This window comes from Notothenia coriiceps, unplaced genomic scaffold (genome assembly GCF_000735185.1).
Source record: "Notothenia coriiceps isolate Sejong01 unplaced genomic scaffold, NC01 NC01_scaffold00022447, whole genome shotgun sequence".
NCBI lineage: Eukaryota > Metazoa > Chordata > Actinopteri > Perciformes > Nototheniidae > Notothenia > Notothenia coriiceps.
In genome coordinates this window covers 9,098-33,257 of record NW_011355148.1, presented here as the reverse complement: position 1 = coordinate 33,257, position 24,160 = coordinate 9,098, and the positions used below count along the sequence as shown (strand labels likewise).

Sequence of the window (24,160 nt, the reverse complement as noted above, 5' to 3'; positions counted from 1 at the left end):
CAAAAAAGTTGGAACATTGTCTGGTGATGGATTACAAGTGTTTATTATAAGTAGAATACCACATTGCAGCCTTTAAAATAAATAATTTGTTCACTTGAAACATAAATAAATGGTGGCTACATTATCAAAGTATTAGCAATCTAGTACAGACACGTTTTAAAACATTGTTTGCATTATACAGTAGCTCCATCTAGAGACTCAAACCGGTATTTGTCGATCCTTGTTTACATACAAAATGGAATAAACAAGATATATCAATTCATTATTTCAAAACTATTACATTTGACAATTTGGAATTTTGACACAATAATATTTTTTATCAAGAAGTATAACTAGGAGTTTAAAACCAAAACAATCCTACAGTATGTAAATACAACACGATTGCCTCATATTCAATATGAGGAGTAAGTGCAGTTTTTCACTCAAGTGCATTGCAATACAATTACACAATTTCTGTCAACACTTTTCCAAATGTTTGATACATGAGATTTCTCTCAAGTAAACTGGTTTAAAGATAGTGATTGACACCATCTCACACACATTACTTACTGTCACATTATTTGGCTATAAAGATTAACATGTTAAAATATGTCTGGGGCTAAACAATTATGAAACAACATTTTGACAATGAAAGAAACTTGATACACTATGGTTTATGTTTCCATAGACAACAGACCGCTTACCATGGTATCATAAACATAAGGAATTCTTAAACATATCGATGTGTTGTACTGCCCAATTCCATTGTACTTCTTAAAAGTGAATTTAATTTGTATATTACATAAACAACATACCTCTATTTACCTTTTCACAACGAAAACTGGAAATATTAAAACATATATATATATATATATACATTGCATTAAAATATGACATAAATAAAAGTATAGCTAACACTGTGTTTTTAGTTTACTATCCTATCATATACTTTATGGCTGCAATACAGTGTGCAGTTCGCTGTCAAATATCTAGCAGTGGGATGAGAGGTTTGAAAACAAGGCACATCCTGGACTATACCAAAGCCTGGGGGCAGTGATATTATTCCGATAATAATTCTAAAACTGCACGAAGAGAAACCGGTTTAGTTTTTCTTTGCGCAATAATTTACATTAAGATTTCGCATGTATTGACTTTCTGACGACGGTTTAAAGACAAACATCTCCTCTTTTATATTAAAATACACGCCGCCCCACCCCTTAGTTATCGTGAAATTAACATTCCGTCCGCTTTCAGCTCTGAATCAGCTGAGTTGGTGGGTCCCGCCCAGTTCTGTCAATCACCCCTGGTTCTCTCGTCTGGAGATGTTTTGTGACACCCATCATCAGGACGAATAACCACTTGTTCTGAGAGCTACCATAGCTTGAAGGATGCACAATGGGGACCGGGCTGTCGCTTCTTTAAGTGTGACTGCTCTGAAGAGTCGGTCCTCGGGCTCCTGTCGGGCTTGTTTCGCAGTTGGTGAGTCATTGATGCACCTGATAGCTAGCTAATGTTGTTTACCACGATGCTTTTACTGTACATGTTGTTTTGTTACAACCACAATACCATATTATTCCCTCAGATATTCTAAAATTGAAACCTTTACGTTTGAATGCTACGTTAACTTTGTGCTTTCATTGCTAGCTTGCTATCTTAGATGTATCCCTGTTTCAGTATTGACGTAAATGTAGCTAACCATAAGCTACACAAACATGTTTGAACTAAGTCTTGGTTGCAGTGATATACACATTAAGTCTGAGGTCGTGCAGTTACATAACAAACAGTACTGACTTCTATCATATGGCCACAGTTTGTGTTGACATCTTGTCTCATCTGCCATTTCATCGAAACAGCGTCATATTAAAGCTCTTTATGGTGGTGGTGTCGGTTAGGTGACACAGTCTATAGCAGAGTTTGTTGTGTGCTATAGTGCGTGTTTCCACTCACTGACTATCAAGGCACTCACTCCTTTGCACAACAGCAGCCTGTAGAAATGCATGCTTTATCGCACTTGCTGTTTTGCTGATGCATACAATGAGGAAGTGAGAACATGCATCAAGTTCTGCTTGGTCAATAGAGGTTGATTATCTCTCACCTATGATTAGGCTATTTTTATAGATCCTCATTTGCTTGAAGCTTGCACACAAAAAACTTGTCTCTTTGAAGGAAGATTTATAATCCATCTAAATACGGATGGATACGTCTAAACAAATAGGCAATATGTAGAATAGCAGCACCTAATCTGAGGGTTGTTTGCTATGCAGGGTGACGTTGTTTTTTTACATATTTCGTCTTCAACCACTCCTTATTTTGATATCAAGGTTGTAAATGTGGAAGAAAGTCACGAGTACTTAATGTGGCTTTTTAGAATAAGAAGGTTTTCTCATTTCTCATTATTCTGTTTTGGTCAGAAATAACAAAACACTTGCATGCATATAAACTGTTGATCATTTCATTACATGTGTAAGACATTTGATCAAAAACATACCAAAAAGATCATATGAAAAATATGCATTATTAAGCTATAGTACAAGATTCAAAGATTCACTCAACTGAACATGCTGGCAGTGGATAAGAACAAAAATAATCCATCTGTTAGAGCCAGTTTTTAGTTTTGTAAAAAAGGCCGAATATTGACACCTAATGTGACCTCTGTTGCAGAGACTAAAAAATAATACATTTCCCACAGCGACAGCCTCTTAAGAAACACACAGATGGGCAACCTGTGTGAAAGATGCCGTCAAGACACAGTTTTAATTTTAATCGTTAACTTATATTATCCTACACAACTCAAAGAAAGTACTAAGTTTTCAGTCACACAACATCAACACATCATCAGAAGACAAACAGGTCATCACAACTGTAAAATCAAATAAAAGAAAGATACGCGTTAGAATTATCGGTTAAAGACGTCTAGTGGCTTGATGGAAACATTACATTGCATTTAGCTGACGCTTTTATCCAAAGCGACTTACAATAAGTACATTCAACCGGGAAGATACAACCTTGAAGAAAACAGAATCATATAAGTACATCAGGTTTCATAGAGCCAAACATTTCAAGTGCTACTCAACTGGCTTTAGATAAGCCAGCCTTTTATTAGTATATAAGTGCTTTGTTAGTAATTCTATCGCTCGAAGTGGAGTTTAAAGAGATGAGTTTTCAGTCTGCGCCGGAAGATGTGTAAGCTTTCTGTCCTGATTTCAATGGGGAGCTCATTCCACCATTTTGGAGCCAGGATAGCAAACCCACGAGTTTTTGTTGATGGGAACTTGGGTCCCCCTCGCAGTGCGGGTGCAGTGAGCTGTTTGGCCGATGCAGAGCGGAGTGCACGTGCTGGGGTGTACGGTTTAACCATGTCCTGGATGTAGGAAGGGCCAGATCCATTCGCAGCATGGTACGCAACTACCAGTGTCTTGAAGTGGATTCTAGCAGTTACTGGAAGCCAGTGAAGGGAGCGGAGGAGCGGCGTGGTGTGGGAGAATTTAGGAAGGTTGAAGACCAGACGAGCCGCTGCATTCTGGATGAGCTGCAGAGGTCGGATGGCACATGCAGGTAGACCAGCCAGGAGGGAGTTGCAGTAGTCTAGGCGTGAGATGACGAGAGCCTGGACCAGAACCTGCGCTGCTTTCTGGGTCAGCTGGGGACGTATCCCTCCTGATGTTGTAAAGAGTGTATCTGCAGCAGCGGGTTGTAGCAGCAATGTTTGCAGTGAAGGACAGTTTGTTATCTAGGGGTCACACCCAGATTCCTTGCAGTCTGAGTCGGGGAAACAACAGAGGTGCCGATGTTGATTGTTAGGTCAAGAGACCTAACTTGCTTTTCTTTTCCCGGAAAGAAAAGCAGTTCAGTCTTGTCAAGGTTGAGCTTGAGGTGGTGAGCAGACATCCACCGAGAGATGTCTGCTAGGCAAGCAGAGATGCGTGCGACGACCTGGGTCTCTGAGCGGGGAAAGGACAGAATTAGTTGGGTGTCGTCAGCGTAGCAGTGGTATGAAAAACCATGCGGGCTAATGACAGATCCGAGCGAGTTTGTGTACAAGGAGAAGAGGAGGGGACCAAGAACAGAGCCCTGAGGGACCCCTGTAGTTAATTGACAAGGGTCGGACTCGGACCCTCTCCAAGTTACCCTGTAGGTGCGGTCTTTGAGGTATGAGGTGAGGAGGGAAAGTGCAGAGCCTGAAACTCCAAGTTCTTGAGAGTGCGAAGGAGGATCTGATGGTTCGCCGTGTCGAATGAAGCAGACAGGTCCAGAAGGATGATGACAGAGGAGAGGGAGGCTGCTTTAGCAGTGTGCAGTTCCTCAGAGACAGCAAGGAGAGCAGTTTCTGTTGAGTGACCTGCCTTGAAACCAGACTGGTGCGGAAACAAATGAAGGAAGCCGCGACACCATCTTTGTTTTATCCATCTCCATCACTTAGTTGCTATACTCTTACTTTCCACATTTACCCCTTTAAGTAATCCACCCACCCTTATTCGTCTCATTCCTGTGGGTCATGATCTGGTTTTGGCCTTTTACTTTTTATTTTCATTCTTCATAATACTTGACATATTTATTGTCTTTACTAGTTGTTAAATCTATGAAATGTCACAAACACAAGTTAACAAAAAGTGATTGCTTATAATTGCTTATTATTTTTGATAAAGCAACAAAAAACCCACTGTAAAACTGTGTTTTGGGAAGAGGCATTTTCAAAAAAGAATGCCAATAATTATCTTTGATGATTATTATTCGTTTTCTGTCAAAAGGCCATCCTGATTCCGAGTGTTTATGACAATAATAATAATGATCATGATATTTACTTAAGACCTTTTCCAAGTGCTTTACATTAAATTATATTACATATATTAGAAATGTAATACACTCATACTGTGGACAATACCCAGAGGAGCAATTTGAGGTGAAGTTTCTGCATGTGTTGTTGGGTTTGTCAGTCCACAAAGCTCCTCACAGCTCACGAACAGAGTCCAGATGTCTGTTCTCTAATCCTGCCATCTACTCCCCCACCCATCTCTCTGTTCAGCTTCATTCAAATACATTACAGACTCACACACACACACACACACACACACACACACACACACACACACACACACACACACACACACACACACACACACACACACACACCTCGAAAGTAAGAAGAAAGCTACTCTTTCTAGATAATGCAGCATATTAAGATGTTAAACACTTTTTTGCCTATGCAACCAAAGCGAGATTGAAGTAAAACAAAATTCTTATTCTTATATATAAACATGTCCACTTATTGAAACAAGCTTTTAACCCAACTCCACTGTATGTTTTCCCTCAGCGTTTTAGTGCCTTTCAGCTCATTTGATTTGGTTTTTATTGACTACAACTTTACTGCTCAGTATGCTACCTGGCCATCACCAAACATCAGCAGACAGGAAGAGACAGCATATGCTAGTGAACGCAGTGGAGCCTTTAGAAGAGCCATTGACTTTGACAATTGACTTAGTGGCAAAACACACAACTTCCAATGAACGCTGATGTTGCCCTTTATCTGCAGGATGTGTGCTCTGACAACATTTTAATCAATATGATCACATGTCAATGTCACTGAGGTATGGCCTCAGCCGGCCAAAAAGCCTATTAATGCTGCTTTAAATCACTGTGTTAACAAGACTGAAAACAAACTGGATTCCTCTGTCTGTTTGTCCCAAGTCCATAACTTGTTTTTCTCTTAAACATCCTGCATGGCCACAGTTTGTGTTAGCAGGACTCCTCCTTCCTCAGACTGCAACACAGGTCAATCAGACAAACACCGACCAGTCATGAATGAGGACATTTGTCCCCATAGCCTCAGGGCTTGTATATACCAGTGAACAGAGTTAATTGGCTAATTGTATTAGCCAGAAACAAGCCTCAGAGGCCGAGGGATATCCAGGAGCCGATAGTATCTGTCTGCATCTTTTCTTAAGATCTGTTGTTTGTCTTGCCTCTTTTTAAGGAATATTGTGCTGAAGATGCTGGGATCACATTGATGTATCATGGATCCTGAGGAGTTAGAACTGCAGAATGACTACCGCTACCGTAGCTATGCAGCGGCTATTGAGAAGGCGCTGCGAAACTTTGAGTCCTCGAGTGAGTGGGCCGATCTCATCTCCTCCCTGGGGAAGCTCAATAAGGTAAGGTAACTGTATGAGGGATGAGTTGATGTGATCCTATAAACACTGTAAATTATTATATTTTTAACCGGATATCTCAGTATTAAGAACTTTGTCTATCGTGTAATTTGAATTCACAGTAGCATTTTGCGGTTTTCTATTTTGGTGTTGTCATTTTGCAGGTGTCAACTTCACAGCTGCTGTGTGTTTCAGTTCTCTGTTTGATGAGGAAGTTTCTTTTTTTTATTGAAACTCTCTCTCTCTCTCTCTCTCTATCTCTCTATAACACACCCTTATTGCTCCAGTCTTCTGGCTATTTATTTCGGGCAGTAAACGTCTCACTTTACTGTACTTTCCCCCTGCAGAGTTTACTTTGGAGTGTCTTTGTGTGCTGAGGCACAATTAACATCTTAGATTACACAGAAAACGTGATAGAAAACACTGACAATATGCATTAAATAAAATCCAACATGCTTGTGTAGGATTGTTTTTTGTTTTATTGGATGGTTCTGCCAAATTCAAACTAATATGGGATATTGTTGTTTAAACACGATAATAAATGATAAAATAATGAATGATAATCAAATTATAATACAAAAAGAAAAATAATGCAAATGCTTTCATTCAAATTCCTCTAACTCTGTTTATTCTGTCATTTTTTGAGAAATTAATTACACTCAAAAAACATATGTAGTGAGGTGGGTGGAGAGTCTGCAATGGTATGGAAAGTAATGGAACATATTTAATTGCACTGGATAATTTACAGAATGTGTGTTTTTAACAAGATATCACTACATATTATGTTTTGTATGTGATTGTAATCTAGCAGTATTTTTGCAACACGCCATTTTGCTAACCTTTTTTTCCTGTCTTTTACCTTCAGGCCCTGCAGAGTAACCTTCGCTACTCCCTCCTGCCGAAGAGGCTGATCATAGGGAAGCGTCTCTCACAGTGTCTACACCCCGCTCTGCCGAGCGGAGTACACCTTAAGGCTCTGGAGACATACGAGGTCATTTTCAAAATCATTGGATCAAAATGGCTGGCCAAGGATCTGTTCATTTACAGGTGACTTACAAGAAACTGGCATGAACCTTTTACTGCTTGTGGAGAGAACTGGCCTGATGTGTGCAGAATGTTATGATATTGAATTTGTGGGTGTGTGTGTGTTATGTTTTCAGCTCAGGATTGTTCCCGCTGTTGGGCCATGCAGCCATGGCAGTGAAGCCCATGTTGCTGACTCTGTACGAGCGCTACTATCTCCCGCTGCAGAGGGCTCTGCTGCCAAGTCTCCAGGCCTTCATCACAGGACTGCTGCCAGGCCTGGAGGAGGGGCTGGAGGTTTACGACAGGTACTATATTCTATATTTCTCTTATTGTTAACATATCACATGAAAACACCAAACCAAAAATAAATGTATCCTACTGACACGCTCTGTATCCAAAGTCTGATGTAAAATGTGTCATAAACAAATAGCCACACTGTTGTGCTGGGACAAATGTTCCGTCATTAAGATGAACACGGGCACTGCAGTTTATTTTTTGTCAATCACACTTACACTCTGCTGCTGCTGTACATACTTGATAACCAGGTGTGCATTTATCTGCAAATATGTCCTTTCAAGTTTCTCCGATAATGAAAGTATACACGAGTGACTCATTAAAGAAGGAACAAAGGGGGTTGGGGCCGAAAGCTGCAGACAGGGTAGGGAAGTAAAGAGAGAACAGAAACTGTCATTTTTTATATAATCTTTTGCCACTAGTACAGCAAAAACATTTAAAATGTAATCAAGTTATAAAATCTTCTAAAAATACATTTCTATGCAAATAATTATGGGTATTCTAACCTTTGAATAACTCATATATTTTGCTTACTCAAAAATGGTAACATTTAATTGAATTGTTTAATGTTTAACTAATGTTTTTAGTTTGTCTAACGACTTTCATTTATGCTAAATGAATGTACACTTTATGGGAGGACAGCTTGGTATCAGAGACTACATCAGGTAATGTTACACAGCATAAGCAGCTTATATACTGTCATCGGTTTGCTTTAGGCGTTACTCGTATACAAAAATAATGGAAGATTTGAATTGATTGGTATGACATCACTAACCACAAGGTCATCCTGCCACTCAGAAACACAGATGTATAAGTTTAATGTCTTCTCTCCATGTTGTCCTCTCTCTCCGTCCAGGACTGACGCCTTGCTGCTCCGCCTGTCCCTCCTGGTGGGTCAGCAGGTGTTCTACGGTGCGCTGTGGGGCAGCATGCTGGTCGCTCCCATGGTGCGGCTGCCTGCCTCCGTCTTCATAGTCACACATTTTGACTCCCTGCGTCAGCAAAAACACATGCTGGGCTACGACCACAGGATGGTGGTGAGTGTCTGTGTTTCTGTAACTGAACCAATGTGGTATATGCATTATTTAATGATTATGGGAATATATTTGGTATTTCTGTCATGTTTTAGTTTAGTTCATCTGTCGTCGGACCTTCTCACCTTCTGTCTTTTTTCAGATAAAGTCGGTGTGTCTTTCTCTGCAAGACTCAAATGTCCTGGTACAGAGGAACATGCTGGAAATCCTGCTCTACTTTTTCCCCTTTGCTACATGCCTGGTAGGTAGGCACATCAAAACACTTCCTGTTTTTTTGGACAACATCGTTCACCTTTTTTTTCCATTTAACATAGGGCCCGTCCTGACTCTCATCATTTCCTAGATAGACAGACGGATTAGTTTTAGATCATTTTTTATTATTATCTATATAGATCTACCTCTATTATTGTGTTGTCTCAATTTTTATTTGAATGTATTTGTTCTAAATGTGTTGTTTTATAAACCTCTCTGTACTACACCTTGAACCGACCTGTGTTTATGGTATTTGCTCTATAAATACAACTTCCTTGCCTTGTTTGTTTAGGACACAGAGCAGTCTGCTATTGCCTTGAGTCAGGAAGAGATGACAGCAGTGGTGTCTGCAGCCTCACTCACTCTCCTCCGCAGAGACATGTCCCTCAACAGACGCCTCTATGCCTGGCTCCTAGGTGTCGATAATCGAAATGAACATCAATATTAATTAACCCATTCAATTTCCTTGTTAAACTCAGTATTTACCATTGTGTATGTGTTTTCAGGGACGGACAGAAAAGGAGCAATGGTGGCACCTCACCCCACCCTCTCTGCTACCACTGAGGAGCATACAACATTCTACTTCAACACCTACTCCAGAGATTTCCTTGTGCAGGTAACACATTTGTTAACACACAACCAAAACCAACAATAAATACTTAAAAATACTACAACCTGATTTTAAAATTCAACAATATGAGAAATTAGCTTATGAGAGCTAGTTGACACGATCGATACCATGTTCATGTTTGTAGGTTATTGATAAATCAACAGCCATTAGGGTTGGATAGATTCGCATTATAACTACACACTGAGGGGGACAAGTACCTGAAAAGGTCACTAATTGAGAAGTAGTAAAACCGTATGTTTATTTCACACTAGAACTGCCAGAGGTCGCTGTATACCTAAAACCGCCGACGGGTCAAATTGACCCGCTATTGATTTTCAAGGTACAATGTTCTTTTATGTATCCTACAAGAACAGTGAGTTTTGATCGCACAGGAATGAAACTTATACCAATAGAATCTGTGGACTCTCAGCTTTTCATATGATATAGTTTGTGCAGATAGCATGAAGTATAAAATATCGCTACCAGTGCTGATTTAAACGCTTGGTGTTAGACTTGTGTTTTGTTTAGGTATGTATCTCTCTATCTATAACCATCTATCGATCTATCCATCTATATATCTCTCTTTCAATCTATCTCTCTATCTATAAGGAACCGCAGTAGACAAAAGGTGTTGCTATAGCAACACGTCATGTTTACGCTGCATTTTCTATGAGGTAAATATTACCCACTGGCGGATATAGGTATAAATGGCATTTCTTTTGGCGATTTTTAACAACAGAGGGTGCTACATAACACACTTTCAGGAAAAGTCACGGACTGGGAGACTTGAATATTTTATTGAAAAAAAGTTACATACAATCAAAAAACAGCTGCGGGTAAAATTGACCCGTTGGCGGTTCTAGTGTTAATCAGTATTTTCTTACATTTTATAAATCTGCCAATCTCGGAAAACAATTGGCAGATGAATCAACTATGAAAATAATTGTAAATTGCAACCCTAGCAAAGATTCCTGTATTCCTATTTGTTAACAGTTGAACTAAGTACATTTTAGCTTGTAGATTAAATGAGAGGAAGCATAATTGACCTGTCACAGGAGTCAGTTTTTATCAGTGTTCCTATTTTCCTTATTCTCTGTGTTTCTGTGACTTCAGGCCCTGATTAACATCCTCAAACAGAAGGATGTGGAGAGCGACCCAGAGAATGTGATTGGGCACCTTAAGCCCTTCCGCATCATAATCAGTCTTCTGGATAAACCGGAGATAGGTAGGCAGCTCCAAGCAGTACAGTAAACAAATACGACTTACTGGATCCACCACTCTTTATTTATGTCTCGGCTTTTCTCTAAGCATGTTTCAATAGGCCACATTCACCAGTATCTTCCTACTTTTCTCTTCAAAGGTCCTTAGAAAAGTCGAAGCCCGATTCATGATATGTTATTTTAAACCACTGAATTGTTAGTCCCTTTGTGTTGTTATAAAATAAACAAATGTTCCCATAAATTGAAATGTCATGCCATTCAGCATTACCGCCCTACCAATTCAATAAAAAAGGCATGAGATTTCAGTGCTGTGTGCACACAGAAATTAAAAGAACATTTGAGAGAATTTCATCAAAATCGCCCCAAACAAAAATCTAAAAAGGGTTGAGCACAAGACAAAAAAACTATTTTCGAAAATAATGTATTATTTATTTAACGGTGAATAACGCTCATTGTTTCTTTGCAGGTCCAGTGGTCTTGAACAGTGTTTTGTTGGAGGTGGTGCGAGCTTTCTACAGCTACTGTCGAGAGATGGTGGGAGAGGAAAGCATCACCAGCTCAGGGCTCGCAGGCAACCAGCTAGCCAGGTGAGAACCATCGAGGAAAGGACAGATCCAAACAAAATGCCTGTTGAACACTTTAACTGAAAACATGACAAAAATGGAAGACAAAAATCATGCTTTTCCCATTCCTCTTCAACAGTAGGATCAAAGAGAACAAAAATGCATCAGAGATCATAAAGACGGTGAACATGCTTGTGAGCACCATGAACAGTGAATACCTGTGGGAGTACATGACCCGGCGCTTCTGCACCTCTCTCGGGTACGGCAGGAATGACACAAAATCCTTATTTACAAAAGCGAACAATGCTTATTGTGTAAAAAATGGTCAAGTGCTGACTTGCGGACATTAAATATTTCAGGGAAAAGTCAGCATTAACAGTAAACAACAATGTCAGCAAATGGCTGAATTAAATCATTTGTTTCTGTGCAAATGAATATGCCAAGATAATGTAGAAAAAGGAATGTGAACTTTTTTGGTTAACCCGCAAATATCAACAGACAAAGACCACTGGTTTGATTTCTCCTTCTTTACCCAACAGTGACAAAGATGACCCACCCACGCCTCCTCAGCAAGAGCGCACTCAGCCTGCTCCGTCCGTCACAGAGATGTCTACGCTCATCATCTTCCTGCTTGACGTTCTCCCTCTGGTAAACAACTTACTCAGACGTATTAATTCCCTCATCTGTTAAATTAAATTGATGCAGCAAATAATGCTATCGATAATTAAAAATAATGCATGAAAATATTTGGGTTTCGCATTTTGCTAAATCTAACAAATACTGTACATGACCAATGGAAAGCAAATAGGTTAAATAGAGAATACGGTAAGTTTCCGGTACCCACTAAATAAATATTGAAGATTATTCAGTGTTACATTTTGTTTACTTTGTACACAAATGGTGTGTTTTATGTTGTTCTTTCTCCCGCAGGAGCTCCATGCTGACATTCAGTCCCAGTTCCTCCCTGAGATGCTGGGCACCATGCTGCGGACCCTGCACAGCCACATGGACTCTATCAGCCTGGAAGATGTCACCCAGGGTCTCCGCGCCTCCTTCAAGGTCCTGAGTAAGATCCAGATGCCTGTAGCTTATATGGACAATGAGCCTGGGTCCCAGACAGAAGAGCTGGAGTTTCAGTCAGCGGAGGAGGAAAGCAAAACAAATCAGGTGAGGCATTTACAGTCAGAACCATGTAGTGTTCCTTTTTGTATTTATTTGTTATGTTTTACTGTGACTTAACATGGGTTGTACTCTATCTAGGATATTGAGAAGGAGGGAGAGGGGGATGGCAAGGTAGGCCAGGTTAATGGTCACCATGCAGAGAAGGAGCTGAAGAGAGATGGAGGAGAGGAGGGAGACGGTGTTTACCCAACACTCAGGTCTGAAGACAGCGGATTGGGAATCAGCGCCTCACCATCAGAGCAGCATCTCCCACGAGTCTTGGGGATCAGGGAGGAGGGAAATGGAGTTTGTAAAGAAGCCGAGGGAGTGTGGAGGAGGGGAGGCAGCGTAGACAACATGAGCCAGTGTCTGCAGGACATCCTGGCCTTCATAAGCACAAGGTAAACTACTGAGACATTGTTGAATTAGCCGTAACCTACATTGACCTCCTTTATTATGCGTTTGTATATGTATTCAGACCTACTGTGTATTGTTCCTGTCCTGTGCATGTGCGTGTATTGTACTGTGTGTAATCACAACTGAGCGAACACCTACATTTTTCCTTTGGGATACAATCAATGTTTTTCTTCTTCTTTATTAAGTGTGATTTTTATAAATACTTTCCCTCACTGTTTCAGATACCTGCTGGTGCAGGTGGAGGACGTCAGGGTATCTGAGGAAGAATCTCAGCCCGACCTTACTGCTGCTTCTGTTGATCAGAAGACATCGGTACAGGCCAAAGGTGGGCGGGAAATCAAAGACAAACTGAGTGAACTGTTCAATCCACACAAGTTTAAACCCCGCGCTGTATCTGAAGGCCCACCCCCAGCAGCCCCCGCAGAGAAGAAGAAGGAGCGGGGGCATCTGGACTGGGCGGCCGGCTTCATGCCCCGCAGCAGGGCGGAGATCTCTGAGGCCGGTCGACAGGCTTTCACCGCCACCTGCCACCTGCTGCTGGAGTGCACCACCTTCCCCGTCTACCTGAGCGAAAAGGAGACTCTGGATCTCCACACTCACATGTTTGGCCACACAGGTCAGCACAGAGAAGTTATTTATCCAGCTGATTTAATACTGTTGTCAGCTACATACTTTAAAGGTGGGAGCTGCAATTCTAGACAGAAAGATAGATCATAGTTGAACTCGGCAACCAAAGAAATATGAATAGATCCCGTCAGTGCTCTTTGAGAACCTCAGCCTGTGCCCGATTTAAGTCTCACTGCCACTGCCTATCATCTTTCCCCTGCCGAAAAGATGATATGTGGCGTGTAGGGCTGTACCAATAAGTACCCTCATTTATAATGTTGACATTATTTAGATTTAGAACTTGAAGAAACCGAGTCCACTTTCCACCTTTTCTTGCCCTCTCTCTGTTACAGAACATTTCTGTAACTGTCTAAGTCCAAAAGTCAAAATGCTTTGATCAAAGATAGATCTTCATCATTTCTAAAAATCTACTTTTTATCAAACAAATGTTCTGCTTCAAGTAATATTTGTTTGCCTACATTTGAGGTTTTATTCAAAAAAAAATGTTTTCCACCCCCACACAGAATTGACAGCCAGTAGACCTTGAGGAGTTAATCACCTAATTTGACACAAAGTGTATCGCATTAGAATCACAGACTCCAGCCTCACAGAAGTGATAATGTGATTTTGTTTTCCGTAGGTGGGATGGATGTGGACAGCCTGCCAGTGTGGTTGAGGTCTTTGATGATACTGTGCTGCCTGTCCAGAGACTACAACATCCAGCACACTGCAGTGTCCTCCCTGTTGGAGCTCATCAACCACTCCCAGTCCTTAGCGCTGGTCATCCAGGACAAACACAAGCGCTACCAAAGATCTGAGTCCAACCCTCTGAGTGGGCGGCTGCAGATGGTCACTGTGCCCCCCATCTACCCTGCTATGCTTCGTGTCGTAGAGGAAGGCACAGATTTCTACCAGGTTAGATTATAAAATGGAAAATAATGTTGTAGCTCAATGAAGCTCAATTTAAATGCAATATTTAATCGTTATTTCTTTATTTCCCGTGACTCAGAGGGTGTCCCAGGTTCTGTGGAACCAGCTGGACACGGAGAGGAGAGAGCAGCACATTTCCTGTGTGGAGCTCTTTTACAGGCTTCACTGTTTGGCTCCATCGGCGTCCATCTGTGAAGACATCATCTGCCAGGCGCTACTGCACAAAGACAAGGTGTGTAAGCCTGCAAACACACTGAACACAAGTCATTCACAAAATGTAATGCTCTCCCGTGTGTCGGCTTTAACAGGATACATAAAGAGAGCTACTACTAATGTGGCAAGTTGAAGAACAGTGTAAAAATGTATCCTTGTGTTTGTCTGCCTCAGTCTGTTAGGCTGGAAGCACTACACCGCTTCACGGTTCTGTGGCACCTGACCCGGGAGATCCAGACCAACAGGATCACGTCTATTAATCGCTCATTTGACCGGTTAGTGCATAATACATGTACAGACAAACATTATTATGATTAAGACATGGGATGTTAGGTTCCTTTATTTACAAAATCTAACTGTTTTTAAAAATGTGCGTCTCTGTCAGGTCTCTGTGTGTTGTGGTGGACAGTCTGAGCTGTACAGACGGATCAATCAGTGCAGCAGCTCAGTGCTGGCTGGTCAGGGCTCTGTCCCTCAATGATGTCATCCGGATCCTGGAGCCCATCCTGCTGATGCTGCTCCACCCCTCCACACAGCGCTGCTCCATTCAGAGCATCAAACAGAATCTCACTGCTGGTAAGTGCATCTGTCAGCATGTCTTGGTAATGCTGTGGATGTTGAGATTCACCTATTTCAATTCCCGACCTTTTAAAAGTCTGACCTTTGGGTTCTGATTTCTGACGATGCAGGGTTTTCTTTACATTTTCTCTAAAACTGTACCAAGTTACTGTAAAACAAATCTCAAATATGCTTCGAATGGGTTTTTGGCTGTTCCGCCACAACTTATTTGGACTTGCAGATGTTCTAAAGAAGAAAGGACAAAGGAAAACATGTTGTGTGTGTACGGATTAATTGTGTGCTGCAGCTGCAACCGTGTAAACAACATTAAAAACATCATGTTTGTGTACATTTTAATAAAATATCACATATGAGACTAGTTGGCTGATCACTGGTTATGGTCGGTGCTTCTCTGATAATATTTAAATTGTATGAATATCCTTGGTTTGGCTCTAATTGTGTTTATCTTTATTTCCTAAAGGTAATGTGAAAGCTCTGAACAACAGAAGTCGAAGCTCCACCAAAACATCTGGGACATCTCCAGATTCCATGGCAACAGAGGTCACCACCTTAAATCTCATGAACATTGTGGACCGGGAAGCCCTGTGGGCAGAGCTGGAAAGTGGGCCGGAGCTGGCCAAAGAACCAGACACTTTAGCGTTATCTAGGAGTGTGAGCGAAGTGACAGAAGAGGAGGATAGAGAGGAGGAGGAGGAGGAGGAGAGGAAGTAGAGAGCGAACACACTGAGTCAGCTGACACTAGTGGTGCCCAGTTATCCACGGAGAACTCCAGCTCCGGCTCTGTCCCCAGCACTGAGGAAGCAGGTGTGCTCAACGGCCTGCGGAGGATAGAGTCCGGTCACACACAGGCTTCTGATTCACTGTCAAGCGAGGATGAGGACGATTTGGAGCTGGAGGCAATAGCCAGGTCTCGCCTGTTGAAACAGGAGCGTGAGAAGAGAGAGGCCATTGACTCTCTGTTCCGCCATGTGCTCCTGTACCCTTTGGCGGGCGGGTGGCGCCATCTGCTGCAAGGCTTGGCTCTCTTAGACAGTCTGATGAGGAGCAGTGCTGAGTGTCCTCTGGTGGACGCACTCTCCTACACTTCTCTGGACACGAGCTCTGCTGCACATTTAAACCTGGTCTCCAACCTCCTGCAGCGCCACCAGCAGGCTCAGGGCGGTCAGGGCTTCTACGGCGGCCTCCTCTCTCCTTCCTCCTCCCCCTCTGTGCCCCCATCCCAGCTCATTGAACTGCTAGTGTCCTTGTGCCTGAGGTTCCTGCGCTCACAATACCCTTCCTATCTGAGCCTGGGTCCCCTTGACCTGCAGGGAAACAGGGAGGTTCAGGTGAAGAGTGTGGGGGTGCTGACCCGCATGGTGAACCAGCTCGGCTGCATCGCACAGGGACAAGAGGGCAACGGGGCCAGTATGGAGCCCATCCGCAGACTCCTGTCAGAGTGTAAAGTGCAGCAATATGCTCTGCTTACACTTTCCGCATCCATGTATGCCGGCCAGAGGGGAACGGACAAGGGACCCCCAAAGGGTGTGGAGCTGCTGGAGGAGCAGGGCGGCCTGTCGGAGGAGAGCCTGGTGAATCTTGGAGCAGGAGGCGGACAGGAACAGTACCCCTTGCAAATGGAGTTACTGAAACTCCTCCAGGCTCTCATAGTGCTGGAGTACCATGTGTGCGGGGCTGCCTCCGCGTCTGGCCAGCCCGCAGAGCCTCGTGAATCCCCAACTGCCACCACCCCGCTGGCTCGTGAATGGCAAACTGCGGTTCTTTTTCAGCAGTCCATCAAGGCCGCCCAGTACATCCAGAGCCATCCCATCACAGCGCAGGGAATGTTTGTTTCTGCCGCAGCCAGGGCACTGCAGCCACAGTACGGCTACTCCATGCACCCCCACTGGGTGTCACTGCTGTGCTCCTCGCTGCCATACCTGGGTCGATCGTTAGGCATCATTGTGGCTCCACTCATCAGTCAGATCTGCAGGAACTTGGACGAGCTGGTCAAGCTTTACGAGCATGATGGAGGGAAGACAAACCCGAGGTAGAACACCAGTTTAAAAACAGAGTCTCTCAGTACCATAGTTTTTTACACTGTAACAATTTGTCCTTTTCAATGTTAAGAGTTGCTACTAAGGTCTTTCTACTGACATTTAAAATGAGTCGGTAAAGAAACCATGACTAAAACCCATACAAAGCGTTTCTAAATTAAGACACACATTTATTTTTATTTATGAGGTTTGTTCTTTGTTTCAAACAGCCTGAGTGGTAGAAGGGAAAACATTTCCCCTGACTACCCTCTCACTCTGCTGGAGGGCCTGACCACCATTACACACTATTGTCTACTGGACAACAAGAGGGTGAGGAATGAAACACACACACACACACACACACACACACACACACACACACACACACACACACACACACACACACACACACACACACACACACACACACACACATTAATATCTTATTTGAATAAGAATTTGAATACCCATATTCCTTTCTCTTTCTTTCTCTCTGTCAGTCTTTTGTGGCCTGCGATCCTGTGGATGTTCGGAATGCACTCAACGCTGTGATCGAGGCACTACCGCACATGCTCAGTAGCATGGTGTTGTTGTGGGGAGTTGTCATGAGGGAAGAGCTGCAGACGCGTGGAGCAGACACTGCCCAGAGCAGCAGACACACTTCTACCTCTGTCTACTTTAAAAGCACCAAGGTGACATTCACATTTATGCCTTTCTAAATATATGTAATCACAGATCTGTGTCATTTAGGTTGTGTCGACCCTGGACATACACATGTTCTCCTGTTAAACCATGTGCATATGTTATTCTTTTCACTCGTTGTTTAGATCTTACGGCAGCGGATACTGGAGTTCCTGGTCCCTCTAACTGGGCCTTATGGGATTCAGCTCATGGCTTCACTGGCAGCAGTGTGGAGCAGCAGGAAGAGTAAAAGGAGACATAAAAACAAAGTAAAAAGTGCAGTCTTTACAGAAATCTAGAAAGAACATATACACGTCTATCTCACAAAGAAACGTTATTGCATTTGTTGGCATCATAACTCTCTCACTCTTTAGGTTTTACCTGTGGCCAGTGAGTCTCGTCTAACCATTGTGGCTCTGGTCAAATCACTGCACACCCTGCAGACGGATACCATCCTACAATTGGTCAAGGAGGTGGTGAAAAAGCCACATCAGATCAAAGGGGACCAGGTATACAAAAACACATACAGGCACAGCTCTCAACACGTGTATTCTGGAAGTTTCAGAAGTACATTCTCCCTGACCTGAATCATGTTTTACTTTTCTCTCCATCGGAAGTCAACACTGGTAGATATACCAATGCTTCAATTCAGCTACACCTATATCCAGAGGTAATTATGACATGCAAGTTTTCACCTCAGGTTTAACACAAATATAAGACAGATTTACAATTACAATTTACAAATGTTCCTTATTATTATGTATTATTTATTGTTAACTATTCCACAATCTTCTTGAAGACGCTTTAGAGACAGGGCTTTCTTAGTAGCTACTGGAACAGTCTCCATGAAAGTATAATATAATACAGCAGAATCTATTGAATCCTTTAAAATGTGTCTTAAGGCCCACTTACTCTTGCCTGCCCCTGCAATGATTAAAGATGTGATTTGCATTCATCTTAAATGCATGAATGTATTTGTTTCTGTGTATGTACTGTGTGTTTATGCATTGTATTCAGCTACTTTTGTCAAGTGATTATCTTTTTTGCAAAAATGTTGATGTTGTTTAGAACTGTCTAACTGGTATGTTTTTGAAATGCTCTATTTATAAAATCGACTTGAATCTAATCATTTCTCTTTATTTGTAGCATTTCAGCTCAGATTCTGCAGGAAAACGTGGTTCCTCTTCTGAGTTTGTTACGGGAATCTGTTCAGCTCAACCTGGCCCCGCCCGGCCACTTCTTGTTGCTGGGGTCAGTTTTCCACACAGTCCATTGTACAATACAGGGTCGCACAACAAAAAGCAGATTTAGTCCCTTTATTTAAACAGCTGATAAATGCACTGCACTCTATGACAGGTATAGTGGTTGTCTAATGGATGGTGGTTCAAATCCCGCCAGGAACACCACCACTAGTGTGCCCTTGAGTAAGGCACTTAGTCCTTAGTTACTCCAGGGAGAATGTCCCTGTAATTGCAAGTCGCTTTGGATAAAAGCGTCAGCTAAATGAAATGTAATGACATTGATATGCTCTACCTATTTGTATGCTTTTATTGTCTGTCCATAGTCTTTATGTGCCTTGTATTTATTCTTATGTGTGCCTCTTATCTATTCTTGTAATATTATATTTGGTTAAGATGTTATGTTCTTTGTGAAGCACTTTGGCAAACCCTCTGTTTTTAAAATGTGCTATAGAAATAAAGTGGATTGGATTGGATAACATGTGTTGGTCTCCTATATTAAAAATATGTTACTTATTAATGGTTTCTGTTTTGCAGAATACTCAATGACTTTGTCAATAGGCTCCCCAGCCTGGACAATAAGAAGTACACCAGAGACCTGCAGGTATGAGTCAGCTATATAGAATGTAATGTTGTAACACTCTAGCTATGACACTGTAGTGATATTGATGGGGCCGTTATTGTGCAGGAGGTGACTCAGCGGATCCTGGAGGCAGTGGGGGGGATCGCAGGCTCCTCCCTGGAGCAGACCAGTTGGCTGAGCCGCAGCCTGGAGGTCAAAGTGCAGCCACAGGTGTGCCCTGATCCAGAGGAGCATGACGATGCAGATTTGGATGGGGATCACTATGGTAATTTGACATAGTTCTGTCAAATGCATGTGAGCTGACTTCATCTGCAATGCCCATCAACTGGTTGAGAACACTTCAGGGGATTCATATAAAACAGAAAGTTCAGGTGCTTGATAATGATTGGCTGAGCCACGCCTGATAACATCAGTCACACAGCCAAACAAACTGTTTCAAATAGTCAGATTTTTTTGTTCAATTTGTATTGAATGGTTGGATTAGTCATATAAAAGTGGTAGGAAAAGATCAACAGGATAAAGGAGGAATATATAAGAAGAATGGAGACATGCTGAAATCACTGAGAGAGAAATTGAAGAGCTGGAAAAGTAAAGTCAACACTTAAAAATAGTATTCCATGGATGGACACTAGTGTTTCACTTAACTTAAGAGAAGGGGTTAGCTGCTAAAACTAGCACAAACAATTACTTTCATTATTGATTACATAGACAACTATTTATTAGTTTATTCAATTAATCATTTTGGTATATAACATTTCAGAAAAAAAAGAAAACTCTTATTCCTTTCTTATCTCCTTGTCAGAGTCAATGGCTCAAGCGAGCACCATGGTCTCCTCCTCGGCCCCCTCGGCCTACAGCGTGCAGGCTCTGGTTCTCCTGGCTGAGGTAAGATTTCTCAAGTTTTATTTATGAGGAAAAATAAATGCGTGACTTTCTTTGTGTTTGTATTGTTTATCACATTCTCTTGCTGAATAGGTCTTGGCACCACTTCTAGACATGATATACCGCAGTGATGAGAAGGAGAAGGCCGTTCCTCTCATCACTCGACTCATGTACTATGTTTTCCCCTACCTGAAGAACCACAGGTAATCAGTGTTCATGGCTCTCAATGCTAACAGCTTTGGTCTGTGTGGTCTCTGTAGACGTCTTCTTACTTGCCTTTCTCTCCTCTAGTGCCTACAACATGCCCAGCTTCGAAGCAGGAGCCCAGCTGCTGAGCAGTCTGAGTGGGTATGCCTATACCAAAAGGGCCTGGAAAAAGGAGGTCTTTGAGCTCTTCATGGATCCCCTCTTCTTCACCATGGACGCCTCCTGTGCTCCCAGGTTAATATCTTATTTACCCGCTACCCTCTCTTAGCCTACTAGTTGGTTCTTTTGTTTTTGGACAAGTAAGATTTCTTAAGATGAACATTTTGTGATGTGTTTGAATGCTAAATTACTCATTTCAAGTTCATATGAAACGTCATTAGTCTAAAATGTATTTAATTGTATTACATGAATGAATTGGGGATTACCTATGTCTAATGTCCTCCTCCTTGTTTTCTCTCAAGTTGGAAATCCATTACTGACCATCTGCTGACTCATGAGAAGACCATGTTTAAAGATCTGATGAGTAAGTACAGCCTGTAGGGAATGTGTGTGGTGTGGTAAAGATAAAGGGTTCATTTGTGACATAGAAAGTGAATTTGTTACTCTATACACCTCCTAGATCATAAAAGGGCGCTAATGGAGAAGCATTGCTGCAGATATGTCAGAGAACAGATATTTCGGGATGGAGAGTTAATGGAGAATGTTAAAAATAGCAGTTCATAAAAAAGAGAAGAGAGCTAAACCCTTCAAAGGTTTTCAAAATGTTTTTCTGGATTTGGTGTTTTAATTCAAATTGAAGAGACATTTGTGATGACCTGAGTACTATTAAGAACACCGTATGTGTCCAAATGAGATTAAGTACCTGATAAGAGTTATTTATGACCCTCATAAACCTTAGTCCAGCCTCCAAATCCCTTTTGATGTGGCACCTGTCACTCTGAAATCTGACCTTTGACCCTCTTATCTTGTATGACTTGTTTGTTTATTGTTTTCCTCATAAAGGATGTTGCACAATAGATGGGGGTTGATAAGAGTCCTTTTTACAAACAAGTTATTCGTCACATCCCTAGTCATTATACACATACAAATGTTAATACTACTGACCTGTATTTATTTGTGTCGTAGGCATGCAGAGTGGCTCTTTGAAACTGTTTACCAATGTAGACCAGAAACCCATGCTGCTGAAGCGCCAGGCGTTTGCCATGTGCAGTGGAGAGCTGGACCAGTATCATCTGTATCTGCCCCTCATTCAAGGTGTGTTACTGGACATTTATGGAGATTTCTATGTAATTATGTTAAATCAAGAGATTGATCGGCAGTGGACGTTTTCTTTAACCTTTATAATACTTCCCTCCCTTTCTTTTCAGAGCGTCTCACTGAGGCTTTGCGTATGAACCCTAGCCCTAACGTTACCGCCCAGATGTTCCTGATGTTTCGTGTTCTCCTATTGCGGATTTCATCCCAGCACCTCACATCTCTTTGGCCAATCATGGTCACAGAACTGGTACGACCCCACCTTCTAAGAGCCTGGCTTTAAACACCAATACTGTAAATGTGTTTTTTTTTTTAATCATCTTTAATGGAATCCTATTTTACAACTTTTTCTTTCAGATTCGCGTATTTGCACGTCTGGAGAAAGCTCTGCAGTTAGAGAATGACATCTCAAAGTGAGTTGAATATTTTATTCACATTTGAATGATGCTCTTGTTTACTCTCATATTCACAATACTTTTCTTGTGTACCACCCAGGCAGACTAAAGTAGTGCGGGGAGCCGTTGACAAGAATGGACCTTTCAATTTCTCCCAGGCAGAGTTGGATATGTACTTGTCATCCTGCAAGTTTCTGGACACCTCCTTGGCTTTTCCTCCAGAGAAGATGCCTCTCTTTCAGATGTAAGAGCCCAATTCAGAACAAAAAGACTTTGAAGAAGCTATGTGGACTTCATACACATGATTTGTTTTTACTGCGTTTTATTTACTGTCTTACCTTTTCTGTGTAACTATCTGTTCCCTGGACAGGTATCGTTGGGCATTTGTCCCTGAAGTGGATGTGAACCGCTACGGCGGCCCAGAGACAGCGCTGATAGAAGTAGAACTGGAATGCACTCCGAGTCCTCATGTTGTCAGAGTACTGGAAGGGATACAGCAGCGATATGGGGTAAGCAAACTTATATGGCTTAAAAAGCACCAAGGTGTGTGCAAGATTGTGTCTGTAATAACAGATTTGTGAGGTGGCACAATGCAACAGATGATCATTGTCAATTATAAACTTCAGCTGAAAAAGAACATACAAAGTCCAAAAGTCCCATGATTTCAGGTTTTATGACATGACCACATCTCATTCTTGTTATTTCAGACACTGAATGGGCTGAGTGAGGAATCGTCCACAGAGCATTTGGAGTTCCCTCTGCTGACTCAGCGCTCCCTGTCCTCCATCACCCAGCTGGTGCCTTTCCTCCGCACCCTTTGCTGCTCCTTCCAGGGCTCGTCCCCCTGCAGCCCCTCTATGCCGCACTTCCCAGCAGCAGACTACCCACCATCTAATCCAGACACGGTCCTAAAGAGGCTGGAGTACATCATTGAAGAAGAGTTCCTGGACTCCGTGGAGAGTTAGAGCTGAAGCTTGAAGTCCTTTTCTTAAGCTCTTTAACCTGCAGCCATAAGAGGGACATTACTAAAATAGGCACAGTCTGTGATAACGTTGTAGTGTGAACTACAAAAAAAGGAAATATTTTGGAATTCTGCTTTTTAAATGTCTTATCTTTCTATCTCTCTCCACATACATAGGTGTACCTCTGAGGTGCTCTCACATTGTAACGCTTCTGTCTTTCTCAAGGACCAGTATCATCCTAATTGCAAATATTCACACATTAATATTGTGTCAGTGTCTACTCTTTGTTTTATATGGTTTTAGATATATAATGTAAAAATAGTCTTAACGTAAACCAACTTCAAAAAAGGACATTGTTATTATAATGCATGCATATAATAATAACTGTAGTTCCAGTCAATATTTTTTGTTTAATGCCAGAAAGCAGATTCCCTGTGAAAACCTCATTAAGCATTGTTAATGTGAATGTTTCCCTTACTAAATGTCTATCTGACTCTGAGAATGTAATGTACTGTATATAACAGTGTATGGATGCAGTTTTAGATGTACTTTCTCTCTGATCTTCATTGGATATGTCACTATTAGACCTTACAAACCATTAGCGAAGATTCATGTTGAGAGTTATGAGTAAGTTACTGAATGTGATTTGTGTACACCATGAAAACCCTTTGAATTTTGATTGGGTGTACCATGCTAAAATACATGCTTGCCATGTTTGGAGTTCAAGGGAAATTAGCATTTTGTTGTAGTTGTTGGATGGATAGTTATTCAACTGCCTGTTGTGGTTTTTTTCCGCAATGATGAATGCTAATGTAATTTATTTTGGATGTTTAAAGGACCATGTTCAGTTCTGAATTAACAGAAAGAAGACTCAATACATTAAATATTAAGTTTAAACACTGTTTTCACTTTA

The 24,160-nt window shown here is 41.8% G+C and overlaps 1 protein-coding gene across 1 annotated transcript; it reads left to right on the top strand.

Annotated features, from left to right (window-relative positions):
• The first annotated feature begins 1,245 nt into the window (after positions 1-1,245).
• Positions 1,246-24,160, top strand: dop1b (DOP1 leucine zipper like protein B). Its single transcript, XM_010781030.1, is given in 39 exon segments — positions 1,246-1,458; positions 5,951-6,128; positions 6,991-7,172; positions 7,286-7,456; positions 8,302-8,482; positions 8,622-8,720; positions 9,024-9,147; positions 9,238-9,347; positions 10,455-10,566; positions 11,028-11,148; positions 11,264-11,383; positions 11,664-11,772; positions 12,055-12,291; positions 12,385-12,686; positions 12,924-13,318; positions 13,949-14,223; positions 14,318-14,470; positions 14,626-14,726; positions 14,837-15,027; positions 15,491-15,735; positions 15,738-17,059; positions 17,276-17,375; positions 17,546-17,737; positions 17,873-17,995; positions 18,101-18,235; positions 18,344-18,396; positions 18,873-18,977; positions 19,502-19,568; positions 19,653-19,812; positions 20,350-20,432; positions 20,523-20,632; positions 20,721-20,870; positions 21,098-21,159; positions 21,762-21,890; positions 22,004-22,140; positions 22,248-22,303; positions 22,386-22,529; positions 22,656-22,794; positions 22,993-24,160. Coding segments are annotated over 38 exon segments (6,891 nt in total). The 5' UTR covers positions 1,246-1,458; positions 5,951-5,990; the 3' UTR covers positions 23,251-24,160.